At 37.8% G+C, this 20,893-nt stretch overlaps 1 protein-coding gene across 8 annotated transcripts in view; it reads left to right on the forward strand.

Moving 5' to 3' along the window:
* Window positions 1-20,893, forward strand: part of LOC131436870 (talin-2) — a 179,095-nt gene that overhangs the window by 109,035 nt on the left and 49,167 nt on the right. For all 8 annotated transcript variants that reach the window (XM_058605827.1, XM_058605828.1, XM_058605829.1 and 5 more), the window contains 3 exons: window positions 13,465-14,324; window positions 14,384-14,887; window positions 20,225-20,316. In XM_058605827.1, coding sequence (XP_058461810.1) covers window positions 13,513-14,324; window positions 14,384-14,887; window positions 20,225-20,316 — 1,408 coding nt within the window. In that variant the 5' untranslated portion in view covers window positions 13,465-13,512. The remainder of the gene's footprint in view (window positions 1-13,464; window positions 14,325-14,383; window positions 14,888-20,224; window positions 20,317-20,893) is intronic.

Here is a 20,893-nt window from a genome sequence, read left to right on the forward strand (position 1 = left end):
TTATTATCAATCTATCACAATCTCCAGTAGGCATACAACCTCCACATCCTTTGTACCAGCAGATTACAGAATATCCAAATGAATAATTTGTCTAAAGTTACTTTCTAAGTTAGTTAGTTCTAAGCAGGCCCGGTGAAAGAGGTGCGTACGGTGGGTAGTACTTCACACCCGAAAATGTTTAAGGTGGGTAATTACCCCCCTGAAATTTCGAGCAAAAAACAATGGTAATATTGTTATTATTTATCAAGTCAAGCATATTTTTATTTTAACTAAGAATAAATAAAATCAAATTTATAGAATGCTTGTACTCAAGGTGGAGCAAGGATGTAAAGATATTCAATAGAAAGGTGAGACGTGAAAAGAGCTATTTGAGCAACCAGAAATCTTTTAGAAACCTTCAGCCAGAGTAGTTTAGCTTCAGCATCTCATCAATGCAAATCACTCGAGTATCTGGTATGCCGGAAAGTACCTTCTTAAGCATTTACTATCCGGACCGGCAAAAGAAAAGTTACCAGAAGTTGTCACTTTCTGTTTGCGACGGCATTCTCATACACAATGAGTTCTTCACTGTATGGATATTTTTATCTATCTCCTTATAGCTATACGTTCGTCTCCTATGGTAGAATGTGAAAGTTTAGTTACTAAAAGATTTCTGCTTGCTCAAATGAACCTTGTAACGTATCATTTTTCCATTTTATATCTTCGCATAAATAAAATCACTCAACATCTTTTGACGTAGGTCTACGCCTTTGTTTTCGAAACCGGAGTGCAAATTCAAAATACAGGAAATAAAACCGTACAAACAGTGGTCAGATTTTTTATTGTTTACATCTCAACCATTATTTAACTGATTTTTGATATATTTTACATGGAAATATTTCTACGCATCGATTCGAGTAGATAAATCCATATATTTCAGGTAATTGGTGAATAAAAGATCAATTCAATTTGCATTTTCAGATTCAGTATCGAATCGACTTACACTCTGTGCGGTTCGATACTGCCGTAGAGAAGGATGTTAACGCATCGATCAAAAAGTCCAGATAAACATCATTTTTTGAGCAAAATGCAATTGAATCGTTCTTGTACTTTTCGATACCATACTTATAGAATGATTTGCCCATGGCTTCAAAATTTTTGATGATGCTTTCCTTATCCTGATAGTCGATGTTAATTATACCTCGATCATCATCTAAAAACTGACGTCATGATTGTTCTAGCTACATGTTATATTCTCGGCTTGCTTTCCCCGTCTGAATGCTGCTATGACTCCGAAAAACGATGGATCCATGTTTCGTACACTGTTTAACACCAACGCACGAAATTCTTTTTCATTGCGACTAAACAGTGCCGGATCAGCTCTCTGAATCCTCGATGTGTTGTTGCTTTTATTCGATTGTGAGCGAACGAGGCACCATCTAATCTCACAAACTTTGATTTTGCGTTCATTTATGACGATTTTCTTATTTTTTTCCAAATGAATGTTTTATTTCGCCACGTTCCAAATCAGGATACCACAAATCTTTATTTTCAGTGGATCCGGGTAACATTTCTCAAACCATTTCTGGGCTGGCACGGTTTTCTCCTTTTACAAAGCAATGTTTTACCAACACACATATGTCGGTAGGTACGATTGACGAGAAAATTTCCCATATGTCATCTGTAGGTTGGTACTTTCGAAAAATGAGGTTAGTTTGACATTACAAACGTCATCTCTGGCTCAGTCCCGGAAGTCAGTTTTGAACAATGTGTTATAGATATCAGCGGTTATTTGTAGATTTGTTTTGTGCGCCGTTCGATTCTCGAGCATTTTGATCGAAAATTCTCAAAGAATAATTTTCGAAAATTCGCAGACACAAATAAGTTTTTGCGGAATACAAAAGACTGCTGCCTTAATATTCAAAACAAATATTGGCAGTGATTTTGAAACTAGCTGGGTAGTTCTACGTCAACAGTTCGAACAACCCCACAATAGTTTTATGTCGTATTTTGCCCTTAAATACGCAATTTTGTTTCAAAACAAAGTACGGAAAACGCTTCAAACTTCTAATTTACGCGATTTACGAGTAAAGTTATGTCGAAACAAAACATTAAAAAATCGACCTTACGCTTTTAAGGGATAAATATTATTTCAATAATATTGTTCCTCCCGGTACGGAAAATTACACACCTGGGCATAACATGTTTCACCGGTCCTGGTTCCAAGTATTCTAAGCCGTCTGTTTTCAAGTAATTATCCACAGTTATAAAATTTATCGAACGCAACTGAACGAACTTTAGCTCAGCGTAGCAAGAAAGTTAGCTCACAACTTGTCGCCAAAAAAAAAATTTTATTTGAAAGATAATTTAATAATAATAAAGGCCTATTTGCGTACAAGCTTTACGTGGCCGATTGAGCTGAGTTTTTACATAAAAAAATTTTTGTATTGGATCTCGTTGTCACCCTTTTTCTAGGGGGAGAGGAGCTTCCATTTCCGTCCTGCGATGATTTAGGGGCAGTTTGTTCGCGGTTCGTCTCGTCATCCATTGCCGCATCGGTGGTATTGTTGTTGATTTTGTTGCTAGTTGCTGTAGATGCGCCTTGTTGTACATTGATTGCAGTTGCTGGTTGGTTGCAAGGTAAGTTGTTAACTGTAGCTGGTGTACTTTGTTTTATAGAGGATACTGATGGTTTCTTTGAAGGGGATGCTTCATTGTTGTTGGTGGCTGTCACAGGTGTACTGGGGTTGCTTGGGGTTGGTGTGAAGGAAGCACCGTTGTCCTTTGGTGGGGTTGTCTCTTTGTCCAGTTTATCACATGGCTTACCATAGTGAACAGCTTTTTGGCAATATTGACATGTGGCCATCTGATTGTCATAGGTAACAAGTGATTTGCACGGGATTCTTGTATCCTGACCGAATGTCACATAAGAAGGTATAGGCCCCCTCAAGCGCATGGGTAACAAACGTACGCCATTTAGAATACCGGGGAAAAAGTTCTTTCACTTTTCTTTCTCGATAGAGAGAATCTCTCCGTATTGGGACATAGTTTTGCGAATATAAGAATCGATGACGCTTGAGGGAAGATCATGCACACGCACTTCTATAGCACTATCTTCCATATATATTGGAATGTTGTAATTAATGTTCTCGTGCTCCACATAATGCACATTGTTATTGTCTTTTGCGAGTTGAATTGCATCCAACTCTTTATAAAACTGGATGTAAACAACATTATTCGTCTTATTGCATTGAAGTAAATGCACACGTTTAATGTCGAGATGCATTTGCTCCTTAAGCAAACCTTCAAGTTCTCGTATCGAAGGTCGAGTTTTGCACTGCTGGAAGTCAACAATAATTGTATTCTTTCGTGTCGGCGGTAGCTTTTGTTCGTTTGGTTCACTAATTTTCGAGGTCTATTGTTCACTACACAATACTGTACTTGGTTTCTTCTGTCCTCAACGTAAGCGGTTTTGTTTTATCGACTGACTTGGATGAGATGTGAAAGCGAACTGTCCCAAAAATTCCTCGTCTATTTTAAAGCAGCTAGAAAGTAAAACTTTTGGTTGCTTGAGGAGATTCCGCTATAATTTTAATTTGATCCTTATCTTAGCAATTTCAAAATACTTCACAAAAATTGGCAACATAAAATACCAATATCAAGCTATTACGTAAGAAATGTGAAAATTCAGCAACGCAATATTTCTGACAAATGCGTGGAAGCTATTGACACGAGTCATTAAATCTAACATTCTTAACAGAAATATACTGTTTCAAGTGCATGAGAGAATCCTCTACGATTTCCTATTCGTGACCGGATCGACCCGGAATCGGCTACAACCCCAGATTAGACCATTTGCTATCGGGCATGATCGAGCACAGTCAACAAGTTTAGCACATATCGGGTTCCGCACCATTCTCGTCTGTCACGGTCGCTCGGATGGCGGGAATATTAATTAACGAGGACTGGACTGACGGACCCGGTTCAGATCGACCGCACACACAACTCTGCGAAAACTGTAGCAATTTAGGCCAGTAACATCACGAAACGCGTGGCGCCTCTCGGTCATGGCGTCGAGTTCCTGATTCCGGTCCTCCGTGTTCGCCCACTGGAGATGAGTATCACTGCGACAGTACCGTGCGATATCCTCCAATGGTGCGTGAGAATGATATGTTTATGCTTGTTATTGCCTCCTGTCCACATACACACACGCACACACACACATACACTCCCCACTTCTGGAACTGAACGTAAACCGTCAATTCCATGCTAAAATATTCAGTGAAATGGCACTGTTTCGGTTGTTTATCGCAGTGCGTTTGTCGAATGTCCAATGACCGTCGTACCCCACACACACACACACACACCTACGCCAAACGGATGCACCGACAATAAAACCGATGATTTACGACTGTTCCCAGGCTTTGGTTGGCATCATCATCAACCGGGGGGGTAGATGTTAGATGATTTTTTTTTCGCATCCGTCACGAGGCCATTCAAGGGTTAGCTGGTTAGGTGCTCTTGTCATGGAGGTTTGGAAAACTGGTTATTTTGACGCGCCTTTTGTCACTAGGATTGACGTCCTTAATCTTCGGTCAAACACGCACCGGCTGCGAGAGGTTGGTGGAGACCGTCATGTATGCGAATGTGTACAAAAGTGGCCCACAATTCATCATCGCGTTTTTCTGATGTGGATATGTGAAATGTCATGAATCGCGACAGTTGACCGGATGTGGAAAAATCATTCATTTGATCTGACATGATTGATGCTGTGCTGCTTCCATTCAGAGCTACAACAGAGGATTTTTATTTTTATTTTTCGGGACAAATTGGGCTACCTTTGAGTTCCGAATTTCCCAGCTTTGTTGAATTGTTTCAATTTCCATTTTTGATCGGTACGATACAATCAATCCGATACTCGTGATAAGAACGGATGAATGACAAGCAGTCGGATCAATTTTGCTAGGTGGAAAATATGTACCTATTCGTGTTTTTCCTTTTGCGCAAGAGAAATTGCTTTTTCGAACCTTTTCCTTTATGCTGTGAGACGGTGAGAAAAGCTGTTACTGCCTCCGGTTCCATTTTCACCATCCGAGAACACCGAGGGTTGGTTGGTGTCTGTCTTCCGTCGATGATCGTAATGAGTTTTGATTACACATCCGACTCCCGCTGAAGCTTTACCGTTCCGTCACACCGTGGCTGCCACTTTTGACATTGTATTCTATCAGGAGGACGACATTTTGAATTAGGGTGCTGATAAAAGTAGGCTGTGTGTTTCAAGGAAAATTGATGGAACATTTTCGACGATTCCGGGGGGTATTAAATTACCCTAATCTAGCAAGCTTTCTCGTTGCCACTTGTTTACTTTATTTCAGTTAAGCAATTTTTCCAATGTATTCAGTCAACTAAAATAATCGATTTTTTTTTTGGTGGCATAAAGTAATTTGCAACACGAAGCATGATGAAGCGTCGGACAATGTTTAAAGTGAATGAAGATGAATGAATGCAATATTTTTAACGCAGTTTAAGGAGGTTGTTTTCTCCAGAGACAGGACTCGAGCATGCAATTTTTCTTTATTCATTGGAATAGTTCTACTATTTTAACTATCCTGGGATGCCAATAACACGTCTCAGCAAACAAGCCGATTAAATAGGGCGTCGTTTATTTATATATCTCGTAGTTGTAAGTTTAATCTTACTAGTATCTCTTTATATCAAAAGGGATGCATTATTTAGTAGTTTATAGCAGAGGTGGAAATAAGTCCGTTTTGCACACGAAAATGTGAATCAAAATTTCCGATTGTGAATCAAAACCCGAATACCGTGAATTAAAAAATTGGGTAACAAAACTAAAATTGTGATTATGTTTAAAGTTGTGGGAACTCGTTCGCGCATTTAACCGCGGCAGAAATGCATATACAACGCTTCGTACGTACTCAGCGCATTTATGCAAGAACGAGGTTAGAGTGCTTCAGTCGCATGAAAATAGGCATCGCAACCAGTGCAGGAAACTGATGACATTTTTTTTAATGTCGTGTGCTGGAAATTTTCACGTTGCCTGCTATCCGGGCAGTCATATGAATGTCGCGCGGTTCACACAGATGAAAGTCGCATGCGACAGTCTTACTCATAGTGGGCAATAAATTCATAACGTCGTCATTTGTGACGGTTTTTATTTCGATACCAAACCAAATGATGAAATGAAATGATTGAAATTGAAAAATATATTCAATTAGCACTGAAAACAGAACGATTTCACATGAATTTGATTTATAGAAGTAACAGGAGCGCAGAATTTGGCGCAGCGTTTGAATGGTGCGTTCGAATTGACATAGCAAAATCCTGCACTCCTGTTACTTCTGTGTATGATATTCAAGCTAAATAGGGTAATATTAATCAGTTGCATAGCACGCTTTGCGATTGGAAATGTATTTCTTGGCATCATAATTATTCATCGCAGCATGTATAATAATTTTTTTAGTTACTACTCCATCGCGGTATTGCTGAATAAATTTCAAAAACATCACGAATTAATATCGGATAATCCATATCCGAGAAAATAGAGTGGTAATCAGTTTTGACGTTTACGTCACTTATAGCATTGTTGACTTTTCTGACAGCTCACTTACAACCATAAATGCAAATGATATTGGTTTGTATTCATCAGGAAACGCCTGTATAAAATACGATTCAGACGATCAATCAACATCGGTCAACGTCATTAATTTATTAATTATTTTAACCGAATATTACTCACGTATCCGACGTCAAAATGTTCCGCGAACTTGACGTTGTGTCCCTTCATATGAATTGCTTACAATTAGTGTTGTTGTTCCGTAACCGTTTCATGCCGGTGATAGTCGTCTGATGCCACGTGTGAATTGCTCTTACGTATTGTTTTGTTGTCATCGGGAAATATATTAGTCACTCATTTTGCACTAGAGGCACCGTTTATTTTTCACCGGGCATAGAAACCTCAATAACACCGAAGCCGTAAGTGACCGCCATTTTAACTTCAACCCTGTTTAATGAGCGAAGAGTAGCATTAAAAAGAGCCTAACTTTATTGAAATGTTGATTCTGAATCAGACAGTGATACTGATAACGACGAATACACTGTTAAATTCAAAGTAAAACCCAAAATGTATCTTATTAAAAATCATTCGTTTCCAAATTCATCATAATATCTACAATAAATATGTGATAGGGAAAGATAATACTGACTTTTTTTATTTACTGTGAATCAACGAAATTGCTTATTCCACCTCTGGTTTATAGTTTACTGCAGGTAATCTTCTCTAAAAAGGAGACGATGATTTACAGTCCATATACGAGAATGTTTTAGCATTTAGTAAAGATTGTGGGATGATTCATTGAAAGAAAAATATTATGGTTTTCAAAACCTGTTGAAATAAAGATGATTGGTTTTGAGTTATTTTATTAAAATGAAGTACAACATACTTGGTTCACATTTGGGCTAATCTTTCTTTCTCGGATGGATTGGAATATTCGGTCAATGTTTCAATGAGTAACAAATTATATCAATCTACCGATCTGATGAGAAATCAGAACTCATAATTCGAGAGCTAACGCAAGCAACCAGAAGCTCCACATTTACTTAAAACAGTTTCAGAAGCAGCTTGGTGATTCGTTCGGTTGCATCAAGTGTGGATAATTACTAAAAAATGGATTACTCAGAATGCTATTCAAGAAATTCGTAAGCTGTTTAAGCCAAAGCAGTCCCTTTTCTCACAACTTTTGATTAGTTGAGAAATGTCTCTGGAAATCTGATTACCCATCGGATGAAAATTTGTTGTCAAGACCATAATTAGCCCACTCAGACAAAATCATGCGCATGTCCCAAATAATATGGTAATAAAATAATATGGTGTAATGAATGCTCAAGTACATTTCTAGCATCATTTATTACACCACAACGGTTGTGTGATATTTGCGGCATAACAAGAAAAGTTGAATTAAGCAACTCTCCTCAATAGCACGATCTTTTTCTCCAAAACTACTGCCGGGCGAGGGATGGTAAATCTTGTTGTCTAACGATGTTTTCCTTCAATTCCATGTACCTCCCTATCTACAATAGGGACACAGAATATTTGGGTAGATTCAATGTGATCGTCCAATTTCAGCCAAAGATATACTTGCGGAAAACACGTACATATTGATATTTTTAATTCCAATTTCAATTCAATTCCAATTCTCGGATGAAGAAGATTAACAGACAGGGTACACAATTTCTTATGTCGGTATTATAACATTCTATAACTTTGACATTTGATAACCGAATAACTTTTTACGTAAATACGTCTTACTTTACTATGAGACCCCTATCAGTGATACGTTTTTTATAATGAATATCTCTTGTTTTATTTAGCGTATCAACATAATTTTTGCTCCTCGTCATTGGAGATATGATCAGCAATTTGTGATAGAATTTTCGGTAGCATGAAATAGCCACAAATAACTCGGAATTAAATGTTCCTAAAATGTTTGATAAATGAAGAAGGTAAAAATTTGATGCCTCATTCATGCCAGTTGACTCGTCCAGAATCCATGTCCAGAATCTAGTTTTGAAATTCAGTTGAATCTAAGACCAGATTTTTTCCAAGTTTCAGATCTAAAATTTAGCTCCTCGTCCAGAATCCAAAGCCAGAATCGAACTCCAGAATTCTGGAACAGAAACCGAATCTCAGAACATGAATCTAATTCTCGGTTTTAAAAACTGAAATCTGGAATTGAGATCAGGATCTTGATTCTAGATCTGGACCTTGGATCTTAATTTCGGAAATGAATTCTGGGCTTTGATCTGAATTTTGAAACTGAATTCAAGAACAAAAATCGAGGTTCAAACCAGAATTCAGATCAAAAATTTCTGTTCGGAACTCAGTTTCAGAATTCAGGTTCAGTGTTCTGAAACTAAGTTCTGAACCTTAAGTACTGGAACTTCAGGTCGAAATTCAGGACCAGAATTCACATCCGAAATTCAGTTGTTTTTTCATAATTCAGTTTTACAATGCATGCCAGAATCCAGATTCAGAAGGTTTAAGAATACAGCAACTAGATTTTGAAGATTTCTGAACCAAGTTCCGGATCGGGATTCAAGAACAGAACTTCGGAACTGAATTCTGGGTTTGAATTTGAAAACTAAATGCTGAGTCGGAATCAATATCTAAAATTCATCTGCAGATCAGAATCCAGGTTCAGAATTTCTGGTCTCGAACTCAGTTCAAAAAATCGGTTCCAGAGTTCAGATTCTTCAACATTGAAGAAACTAAACTAGAATATAAGGCCAGAATCGAGTTCTAGAGCACTGGTACAGAAGCCGAATCTCAGAACTTAAACCTTTTAATTGAAATCAGGATCTTGATTATAGATCTGGACTTTGGAACTAATTTTCGAAAATGAATTCTGGACTAGGATCTGAATTTTGAAACTGAATTCTGGACCAAACATTGAGTTTCAAACCAGAATGCAGATCAAAAATTCCTGTTCGGAATTCAGCTTCAGTGTTCTGGAACTGAGTTCTGAGCCTTAAGTGCTGCAACTTTAGGCCGAAATTCAGGACCAGAATTCAAATTCAAAATTCAGTTGTTCGTCAAGAATGTAGTTCTAAAATGCATTCCAGAATACAGGATCAAAATGTCCAAGAGTGCAGCATTTTCAAGATGTCTGAACCGAATTCTAGAACAGAATTTCGGAACTGGATTCTGGGTTTGAATTTAAAAACTAAATGCTGAACCGGAATCAGTATCTAAAATTCATCTGCAGATCAGAATCCAGGTCCAAAGTTCAGTGCGAGAATTCAGGTTCAGAATTCAGTGTCGCCACCAGAATCCTGGTCTCGAATTCAGTTCAATAATTTGGGTCCTGATCACAGATTCAGTGACCAGTTCAATAATCCAAATGCAGTACTCCGTTGTAGAATTAAGTTTCAGAACTCAGTTCAAGAGTTTCGATTCAGAGTTCAGTTCCAGAATCTACATTAAAATCGAGTTTCAGATCTTAGTTCTAGCATTCGGCTCAGAAAACCGGTTCCAGAATCCACATTCTTCAATATTGAAGAAACTAAACCAGAATCGAGTTCTAGAGCACTGGAACAGAAGCCGAATCTTAGAGCTTAAACCTTGGAATTGAGTTCAGGATCTTTATAATAGATCTGGACTTTAGAACTAAATTTCGAAAAAATAAATTGGACTGGGATCTGAATTTTGAAATTTTGAATTTATAAAACCTGAGGTTTAGACCAGAATTCAGATCCAAAATTTCTGTTCGGAATTCAGGTTCAATATTTTGAAACTGAGTTCTGAACCTTAAGTACTGGAACTTCTGACCGAAATGCAGGACCAGAATTCAGATTCAAAATTCAGTTATTTTTCAAAAATTCAGTTCTAAAATGCATTCCAGAATCCTGGTTCAGAATGTTCAAGAATGCAGGAACTAGATATCTGAACCAAATTCCGGATTTGGATTCAAGAACAGAATTTCGGAGCCGAATTCTGAGTTTAAATTTGAAAACTAATTGCTGAACCGGTATCAGTATCTAAAATTCATCTTCAGATCAGAATCCAGGTCCAGAGTGATTTCAGTGCGAGAATTCAGGTTCAGAAATTCTGGTCTCGAACTCGGTTCAAAACTCTAGTTCCAGAACACAGATTCCAGTGATCAGTTCAACAATACAAATCCAGTGCTCCGTTGTAGAATTTAGTTTCAGAATTCAAGTTCAGTTCCAGAATCTACATTAAAATTGAGTTTCAGAATTCAGATCCAGAATTCAGTTCTAGCCGATTGCTCGAAAAATCGTGAACATTTTCATCGGGCCTTTTTATTTCTATCTTTCGACGGATCGTGACATCTGAGATTTATTTGCTGTCGCTTCGCTGCCATCTAGTGAAGGTTCATGTACGTTTTATCCTAGAACATGATGTGTTTTAATTTAGTTGCCTTGGAAATGAATTTCATTTCGAATTTTGTTAAAAATCTTAAGTGATTTATTTAACTGTAAAGGTAGCTTTGCGTTCTGAGATTTTTTCTAATTGTAACAATATTTTCAATATTTCAGTGACGCAAAAAGAATGATGAGTTTCTTATCTAATGATGTTTTCAGACAGCGTTTTAGCCATCTATGAATCTTCTGCTTGATTATCTTGTGTACCGTCTATCTCTGATACTGATAGCAAACTACGCCGAGTGCTTCCACGACTAACAAGCAATGCTTTCAGATTCCAGCCCAAGTAGCATTTTCATTTTCAATATATACTTCTAGCTGTCTTTAGTGTTACTTCACAATTTCAGAATTAAACCTTTAAGTATTCCAGCCAAGTGAACCATTTTCCGAATGACAAATTCCGTGCCAAATAGTATTCGCAGTTTGCAACACTCTCTCATATTTTAATGAAACTTATCTGGGTATTTCTACACTGAAAAATCGACAATGAAAATTTGATGCAAAAAACACCTTTTTTACGAACGAAATTTTGTCCCATCATAGATAATTATGTTCCCTGTCAACCTTCCATATGTAGTAAGATGGGCATTTTTAAGGGAAAAACAGTTTTTCAGCTTAGTTTTGTTTTCGATAAAAATGACACTGAAAAAAAAATTACTTTGAACAAGAAGTATTTTTGTAAGAAAAAAAATTTTTTTTCCCTAAAATGCCAATCTTGCAATGTATGACTGGTAGGGAACATAATCATCTATCTTGAGGAAAATTTTTTGTGAAAATCAAAATCGAAAATCAATTTAAAATTTATTAAGTAAATTTTTTCAGAGTAGGACTCGATTAGATTGTTTTTCAGTATTTTTTTTTCAAAAACGACTGGCTTTGTAATAATCGCTAGTACGACACTTTTTTGTAGGATTTGTCATTTTTCCACTATAACTATTGAAAAAAAAAATAGATAAAAAAAGTTTGGCCCCTTTCAAAAGACAGCCTAAATTCATTTTGAAAAAAAAAAACAAAGTATGTCCAGAACTTTTCATTCTAATCTGAGAAGGCGCGAAGTTCGTCAAAAGAATAATATTAAGAACCATCACAAACCTGTGTGTTAGGTTTTAAGAAAATTTAGTAACCAGATTTTCGGTCAACAATAAATGTGTTCGAATGAATTGAAATCCGCTGTGAATAAACTGTCATTTTCAGAATACTTTTGTTGTCATTTCGTTTCCAAAAGATGATACTGATGAAAGAATGTCTTAGAAATTTCATACGACTTTTTATTTTCTTAATTTTCATTATAAAAAGACATGCGATTTGATTTTTATCGATAATGTAATGATAGTTAAAGCTGATCACTGGAACATAAATGCGGCTTTTGCAAAACTTCATCGCTATTTAGGTATTAATTAAACTTCGTTTCGTTAAAAATTATACAGTTAAAATCTGGCATAAACGCCATACATATTAGCAGCTCTTAGCATTTTTAATCTTATTTCATCATTTCCGAACTACACTGAAGCAAAAAATGTAGCTTGACATTTATTAAAGCTTCTATGAGACAGGTAGTTTTTAGTGAATTGATTATTAAACCCTCATTTATCATAATTAAAATCCAAATGCACGCACAACCACAATCAGAACTTCGAGACAGAAGGTCATTTCTGCATTATAAAGTAGTACTTCCCGTCTCATGATAGGTTTTCCGTTTTTCATGAAGCAACATTAAGAGAGAGAGAAAAGTTTTACGCTTAAATCTCGAGGAACATTAGAAATTGTCCTATGTTCAATGGACCGTTTCTATTTGTTCGCTTTCTCACAACGCTAACGGCATATTTCTGTATTTTACCACAAATTTTTTAGTGCAGATCGAAAGCTATTAACATTTGTAAAAAGTTAGTTGAACTTAAAACCATAATGGTTAAAACCGGAGCACAATAAAACCTATGCAACAATTATCAATTGACCAAATTTAAACTAACCAAAGAAAATATGTCATTTGCAAATAGAAAACTTGAAGATGTTTCATTTTGTCATCCCCAAATCGCATCATCAATACCATAGAAACTATACAGAAGTAGTAGGCTATGTACTTGTTTAAATGTGCTGCATGAAGCAGTTTTGATCTACATTCGAGCAGAAATTTGTTTCAACCCCCCACCAATCTCAGCATGCCATGAAATTTTCGGTCAACTCCATTCTTCGTTATCGGCCATTATAATGACAGACGATGAGTAGAACGAAAGATAAAAATAATGATTTATTGGGACACACTTCCCCCTTCCCCGTACCATTCTCATCATTCATACCTTGTCCACCATCTCTTCCTCCTCCTCCTCCTCCTTCACCATTTCGCTTCATTCCGGTACGGGCACAGTCATTAGGACTAGCTTTCGATGCTCACGCCTAATTTGTTCCCATTCTAAAACATGAAATGAAATTCCAGTCCAGAATACGGAGAAAGAAGAAAAAAATATTGATTTTCACTCATAATCTAATTTCTTTCGTTTCCCTGGTTTTCCTGTCTCTTTTTTGCAGTGCCACTCGCGTACCGTCGCTGTCTGCCGTTGCCGTCACCAGGGCAGGATGTCGACGCTGTCGTTGCGAATCAGCCTCGAGGGAGGACGCGTCACAAAAACCATCCAGTTCGATCCGAACACGACCGTGTTCGATGCGTGCCGGATCATCAAGGATAAATTTGCCGAAGCGGTTCAGGGACAGGCACAGGAATTCGGGCTGTTTCTGGCGGATGAAGATACCCGACAGGGAGTGTGGTTGGAACCGGCCCGGAACCTAGGCTACTATCTGCTGAGGAATCATGATCTGCTGGAATACAGACGGAAACATCGGAACCTGCGCGTTCGGATGCTGGATGGTGCAATCAAGACGATCCTGGTGGATGATTCCCAGCCCGTGTCGCAGCTGATGGTGGTCATTTGCACCAAGATCGGTATCACAAACCACGAGGAATATGGCTTGGTCCGTGAGGATCCGGAATCGCAGAACGAAAATCTTCCGGATAACAAATCGAACATGGGAACGTTGACGCTTCGTCGGAAGAATGCCGAGAAGGAACGTGACACCAAGATGGAAAGTTTGAGGAAGAAACTCCGCACGGACGACGAGATAAATTGGGTCGATGTCGGCAAGACGCTCAGGGAGCAAGGAATCGACGAAGGGGAAACGGTTTTACTGAGGAGGAAATTTTTCTACTCCGATCAGAATATCGATTCGAGGGATCCGGTTCAACTGAATTTGCTCTACGTCCAGGCCAGAGACGCTATTCTGGACGGTACCCATCCGGTTACGCACGACAAGGCCTGCGAATTTGCCGGTATTCAGGTGCAGATTCAGTTCGGTGATCACAACGAAGCGAAGCATAAGCCAGGATTTTTAGAGTGAGTATTTTTTTCCAGATTTTCTGTTAGTATATGCTAAATAATATGATATTCAACAGCCTGCGTGAATTTCTGCCCAATTCGTACGTACGAGTTAAGAACATCGAGAAGAAAATTTTCGCCGAACATCGACGTCACGTCAGCCTGTCCGACTTGGATGCCAAATATCTGTACACGAAAACCGCCCGAGAATTGCCAACCTACGGTGTAACGTTCTTCCTGGTCAAGGAAAAAATGACCGGCAAGAACAAGCTAGTACCACGGTTGCTGGGTGTCACCAAAAGTTCCGTGCTCCGGTTGGATGAACATACGAAGGAAATCTTGAAAACCTGGCCACTGACCACGGTTCGTCGCTGGGGTGCTTCACCGAACACGTTCACACTGGATTTCGGTGACTATGCCGATCAGTACTATTCGGTGCAGACGACCGAAGCGGAACAGATCGTGCAGCTGATCGCCGGCTACATCGACATTATTCTGAAGAAGAAACAAGCCAAGGATCATTTCGGGATCGAAGGGGACGAAGGATCGACCATGGTGGAAGAGAGCGTGGCACCATCGAAGTGAGTATAGAAATATTTCTTTGCATTATTTATCAGGTTGCTTATGAAGATGTTCGAAATGATCTCGAAGTCAAGATCGAGAATTTCGATAACGATAATAGTGAATTCAAGAAACCAAACAAACAAAGCAAATTAAAGGCTATATCAAAATGAGAAATTTAAAGTGTAAAGGTTTAATACATTATTTTACGGTTTCACAAAGCCGTTATTTAAGATTATTTAACTAACCTCTCGAAAAAATCAAGTAGTCTATTGTCATTGCCTAAAAATAAAAATAGCAAAGCTTCTAGTTCTGTTGGAGTGCAGTTGGGTGACAGAATAGAAGCTTTGCTATTTTTATTTTTAGGCAATGACAATAGACTACTTGATTTTTTCGAGAGGTTAGTTAAATAATCTTAAATAACGCCTTTGTGAAACCGTAAAATAATGTATTAAACCTTTACACTTTAAATTTCTCATTTTGATATATAAATTACAATATAATATACCTTACTTTCACAAAACAGCAATGGTTTCCTCGTTTGATCCAATAACATTTTATTATGACTACGTATTGATTGGATATTTATACAACTTAAGTCGTTTACTCTGACTACAATTGCACTGCTCATTAAAGTATTTTGGTCATTTTCATTTAGTTTTGTAAGTTCTCAACGCTTTAAATAATTTAAACGAAACTCCAATTGATACGTACTAGAAAAATGACACTCATTCGTATTTAACACAAAAATTATCATTTGAACAAATAAAATTTAGCAGTTTTCAAAATGGATCTGGAACCGATGTTCGAGTTTTGTCAAAAACGGTCTTCTTTCAAAGCACGGATGTACGGATCAGATCGAAAAACAAAATAAAATAATACACTAACAGTCTCTCGAGAGCAAAGGTCGGGGAACTTTTGAGCCCAAAAAACCATAAACGATATTTACAAATTTTCATGTTTTTTGGAAGAGCCACAAAAAAACTGGATCAAAGTGGCTTTAGAACCACTGTGCATTGTAATAAAAAAATATCTATAAAAATGTTCTAAATAACATTTAGAGAATTAAATTTTTTGGCAAAGAACAGAAATTTCTGAAAAATGTCGATTTATTAGCAAACTTCTGTTTATTGGAAGAAAACCCGCCCACCAGCTAAACAACCATAGCAAGCTATGCGAATTGGATTCTAAAGAAACCTGTTTTAATCCACCTAGTGGTGTAATGATGCCTTTCTCATATCAAACATACTATCATATATACTACGGTATTCTTCAAAATAGATTTCTTCGATTCTTGAAATAACTATATTTCTGCTGAATCTGATAATGACTACCAATTGGAGTAGTTTTTTTTTTGCTTATTTAAAATTTTTCACGTTTTCTGTTTCGCCCGCGTGAAGGTATGAAATATTTAACACACTCTACTCTATGATTCCGGAGCCAGATTTCGGATCCGGATTCAATTCGGAAATTCCGTACAAAACCACAGGACGCTCCATTAAAATCTAAGTTTGTGAAAATTTCTCTAACCATCACTGAGAAAAGTGAGTGAGATCCATTTGAGAAAATATGCCCACTATTTTCTGTGCCTCCGGATTCGGAAACTGAGAACCAGGATAGCCAAAATCAGTTTGTTTTGCCGTCTACTGATAATGACCATCGAATGGAGTAGTTTTGGGATTAGTCTAGAATTTTTTTTTCGTTTTTTGCTTCACCTCTCTAAGTGAATTCAGAGCAAGAATCTAGGCCTGGGTTAAGAAATTATATCCAAAACACACGAAAACCTATGTACTCCTGTCAGGAGTACAGGTTTATAACTCAGGACCAAAATGCAAACTTCCATGTTCTTAAACTAGGTCCAGCATTCAAGTCCAGAGTTCAGGTGAAGAGTCAAGGTTCAGGATCTAGTTTCAAGTTCAAAAACTCTGTCAGGAGCTGATTTGGGGTCAGAATTCTGGCCCAGAACCAAAGTCCAAGTCCAGGTTATAGTACAGAATCCTGGTCTGGAATTCAGATCTTGGCTTAGAATCCATGTAAGCAAAGTCTTAGCATTACATTCCTTCCGTGGAATTTGGCCTTTCTGTTTCAACAGACTTCGCAGCCGATTCTTAGCGTACAGAATCATCGCATGGCTAGTGCTATGGATCCTACGGACACTAAGAATCCTTCCAGGTCGGGGCTCGAACATACGACAGCTGGCTTGTAAGACCAGCGTCCTATGCATTGAACCGTCAAGCCAATCCAAATAAACAATTCTGTATCAGTTTCAGAATACAGAATCAGGATCCAAGGTCAGATCCAAAAACCAGGTCCTTAATCATGCTTCCAAATTTTGGCCCAGAATCCAAGACCAGAGTTATGTCTCCAAATTCAGCTTCAGGTTCACAATAAAAAATCAGAATCAAGTTCCAGGTTCACGATTCTGGTGCATTTCCAGTATCTCTGTTAAATTTTTTAACTAAAAATCTTGTTTGGAATCCTGAATCCAGCTCCAGAATCCTGCTCCAGATTTAGACCCGAAACCTTCATCGAGAGCTCAAGCCAAGAAATTAGGGCCAGGTCTAGCATCCAAATCCATGCTCAGTATCCAAGTGTAGATTTCTGCTTCAGGCTCAGAATCTCTAGCATAATTCAGGTTCAAAAACCGTGTCCAGATTCAGTATTCAGATTCAGAAACCTTGTCGGATATCCAACTCCAGAATCCTGGCTCAGAATCCTGGTCTAGGTTTAGAATCTCTGTCAATAATTTAGGATCAAGTTTAGAATTTAGCAATCCTAGAGAACTCAGGTCCAGAATCCAATTCCGCCTCACAGTTCGAGTGCACAATAGGTTCAAAGTTTAGTTTCGGAATCTCTGTCAGTCAAACTAACTCCGGATCAAGAATCCAGATCCATGTTCCGAATATAAGTAGTGAATTCTATTTGAAGTTCAGAATCCATATTCGGATAATGAATCTTTTTCAAGAATCTAGATTCAGATTCAGTATTCTGATCCAGGAATCTTGTTCGATAGTTCAACATTCTAATCGAAACTTGACCTTCTGCTTCAACAGACTGCGCAGGAGTAACGGACATCTCTTCAGATCAGGGCTTGAACATACAGCATCTGGTTTGTTTGACCAGCACTTTGCTCTCTGAACCACTGACATGCACGTCAAATGCATTTTTTTCTATTCTCATAAGAACCAGTAATATTGAAGTCCTTCGGGTCCGAGTTTTCTCTCGACGGCCTGTTCAAAACCATCAATTTAAAAAAAAAAGTGTTTTATAAGTGACGATGCAGAAAAAAAATCACATACATTAAAACTATTCAGTAAATTATCAGTTTGAGATTTTTGTTAGTTATTTGCCGAATACATTTACTTTGACTTTACCAGTTCCGGAAGCACCGGAAAAAACGATCAAATACGTTGGAATGAAACTAACACCGATTTCTTAGATACTACACGTAATGAAAAGTCCCGGGTTTCTCATTAAATAGACATGCATAGTTTCGAGCCGTGTACATTTTTGTTGAGAACAAGCCTCTAGATGGCTCAATACCAAAGAGTTCTAGTTTTTATCAAGCTATGGAAAAGACGAGTTTCAGCGCTTAGCATAAAAGCAACGTTAAAATTGAATGATTTGTGGTACGGATTGGCCCACCATCCCCCGTATTTTCCAGACCTGGCTCTCAGCAACTGTTATCTTTTTTCAAACCTGAAAAGATTTCTCCAGGGAATGCTAAGGTCATAGCAGAAACGGATGCCTATTTTGAAAGCCTTGACAAATCTTTTTTTTTTTTAAGGGAATCAAAATGTTGGAGGACTGGTGGGTTAAGTGTATTGCTCTAAATGGAAAATATACTGAAGAATAAAAATGTTTTCACGGTATAAAATCGACTTTTTTATGTTGGGTCCTGGATTTCTTATTCCTTGTAGTAGTAACTTACTTTGGCTATACTGGTTTCAGTATCAGGTTCCGGAAGTCGAAGTCTCAAATTTGAAAATGAAACTCACATCAGTTGATGCCTTTAGGTTTGGTTTGTTTTGAGGTTATCTTCCGTATACCATGATAATCTCAGAAAACGTAATCTTTTCGATTCATTGAGCGGCCCTTCTAGGCACTCGAATTTTTAGTCCTAAATTAAGGATCAAGAGTGAACCAAGTTAACTTGTGTTGGTAATTTGTGTATGCATGTAGATTTTAATCCCCAAATAAAAAAAGTTAGCAACACTGTTTCAATGCATTTGTAGTAGATTGCGCTACACAAAATAAACAAAACTGAATATTTTTTATTGCAAAAGCAGTTTTCCGGAAAAATATATAGTTTTACGACAGAATTCCATATCCATTGCCTTTCGTCTGTTAAATTAAAGGTAAAGAAAACTGAAGAGTTTTAGACTAAGATTTTTGCTTTTCTTGAATTGCAATTTTAAGCATAATGAACTGATTGGTTTATTTTTCAACCATATGGAAGATTCATAGAATAAAATCAGGAAAAGATGCGCCGGAATTTGTTTTTACGCACACATTGATGACATTCCTCATACGCTAGCAAAGAGACTTGCTCCTTAATGGTGATGAGCAATCCGTTCGGGAACGGTTCAAAAGAACTAGTTTGGAAGAATGAGTGAAGTCTTTTGGAAGAATGAGTGAACAACAGTTGTTTGTTGAAGAAAGATAGTTTTCTAATCTTTTCAAACTAAATAAAAGAGATTGAATTCTATAAGAAAATGTATTGAAAACTGTATATTTCGAAACGGTCGTAGTTTTCAAGAATGCAGTTGAAATTGTATATTTTGGCGACCTCTGAAAAGTGCACAAAAGCGAACGATTGCTACTTTAAATGCATGCAATTGTTACCAACGAAATATGATTATTTGCTGTCGTATAGTTCTTACAGAAACATTCGAAATTTCTGTAGAACGAATGAACGGTTCCGGAGAACCAGTTCTTTCGGAAAAAAAACTATCAAGTTCTGAACGTTTCTTTGAAATGAACTGTTTTGTCCATCGTTAGATCTGCGCGTGCTTCATCGGTGGGGTGGAGTTTCGACCACCACAAAACTCTCAAAAACTCAATCTCACGGTGTAATCTGCAAGATCATAGTATTCAAATTTGTTTTTGACTCTGACTAATTGATTGACTGAACACTGAATGCACCGAAAAACTAATTAACTCAATTTCTACATCTGATGGAGGCGCAGTATCTCTCATTTGAAGCAATATTTCTGAAAAAGGAGTCTCATGATGTAAAACCTAAAATAGACATAAACTGACATGTCAGCCTAGCCTAGTTCATTTAGAAAATGTACTGAAAATAAAACACACACTATAGCTTTGCTAAACCTGCTCTCTTGTTTCTTCCTTTCCAGGGCAACATTTTTGCAGCATGAAGAAACGACTCCATCGGGCAAGGTGGAAACACAATCGATTGCCAAACCGGCCATCATGCGCGGATACGACGGTATGTGTTGTTTCGGTGAACAATTATTCTGTTGACCCTTCTTTCCAGAAGAGTTGAATCTGGCCTCCGGTTGCGGGTAACTGAGCGACAGAAATGTTCATGGCCAACTAAAGCTGAACGGCGTGAAGAAGAAAAAAAAATTCAAGACCCACGTGTTTTTTCAATTTAATTTCCATATGCATCGAGGGAATGACAGAACATTTTTTTTTCTTCAATCTTTTCCCCACAATGAATTCCATCATAAGGAACAATAGTTCAGATAGTCGTGCGGATTCCTCCCCCGGTATGGTTGCCGGTGTCGCAGCAGCTTTCATCACTCAACCATGACCAGTGTCAAACCGACGTCATTCCGATTCGTTCCACGTTGTTTCACCCGTTCAGCTTCAACTCTTCTGAAAAGGGGTGGGGGTGCGGACTGGATCCTGATACATCGTGGAAAGGATGTTAGCCGTCCATCAAACACACTCACAGGGCCTTCATGCTGACATCCTTTCTTCCGTCCAGTCAGCGTCGACCATGTGTTATCTTGTGCCGCGACACAATGCGGATTATAAGGGCTTTAATTCTTCTTGAACCG

Source organism: Malaya genurostris, chromosome 3 (assembly GCF_030247185.1).
Source record: "Malaya genurostris strain Urasoe2022 chromosome 3, Malgen_1.1, whole genome shotgun sequence".
NCBI classification, from domain to species: domain Eukaryota; kingdom Metazoa; phylum Arthropoda; class Insecta; order Diptera; family Culicidae; genus Malaya; species Malaya genurostris.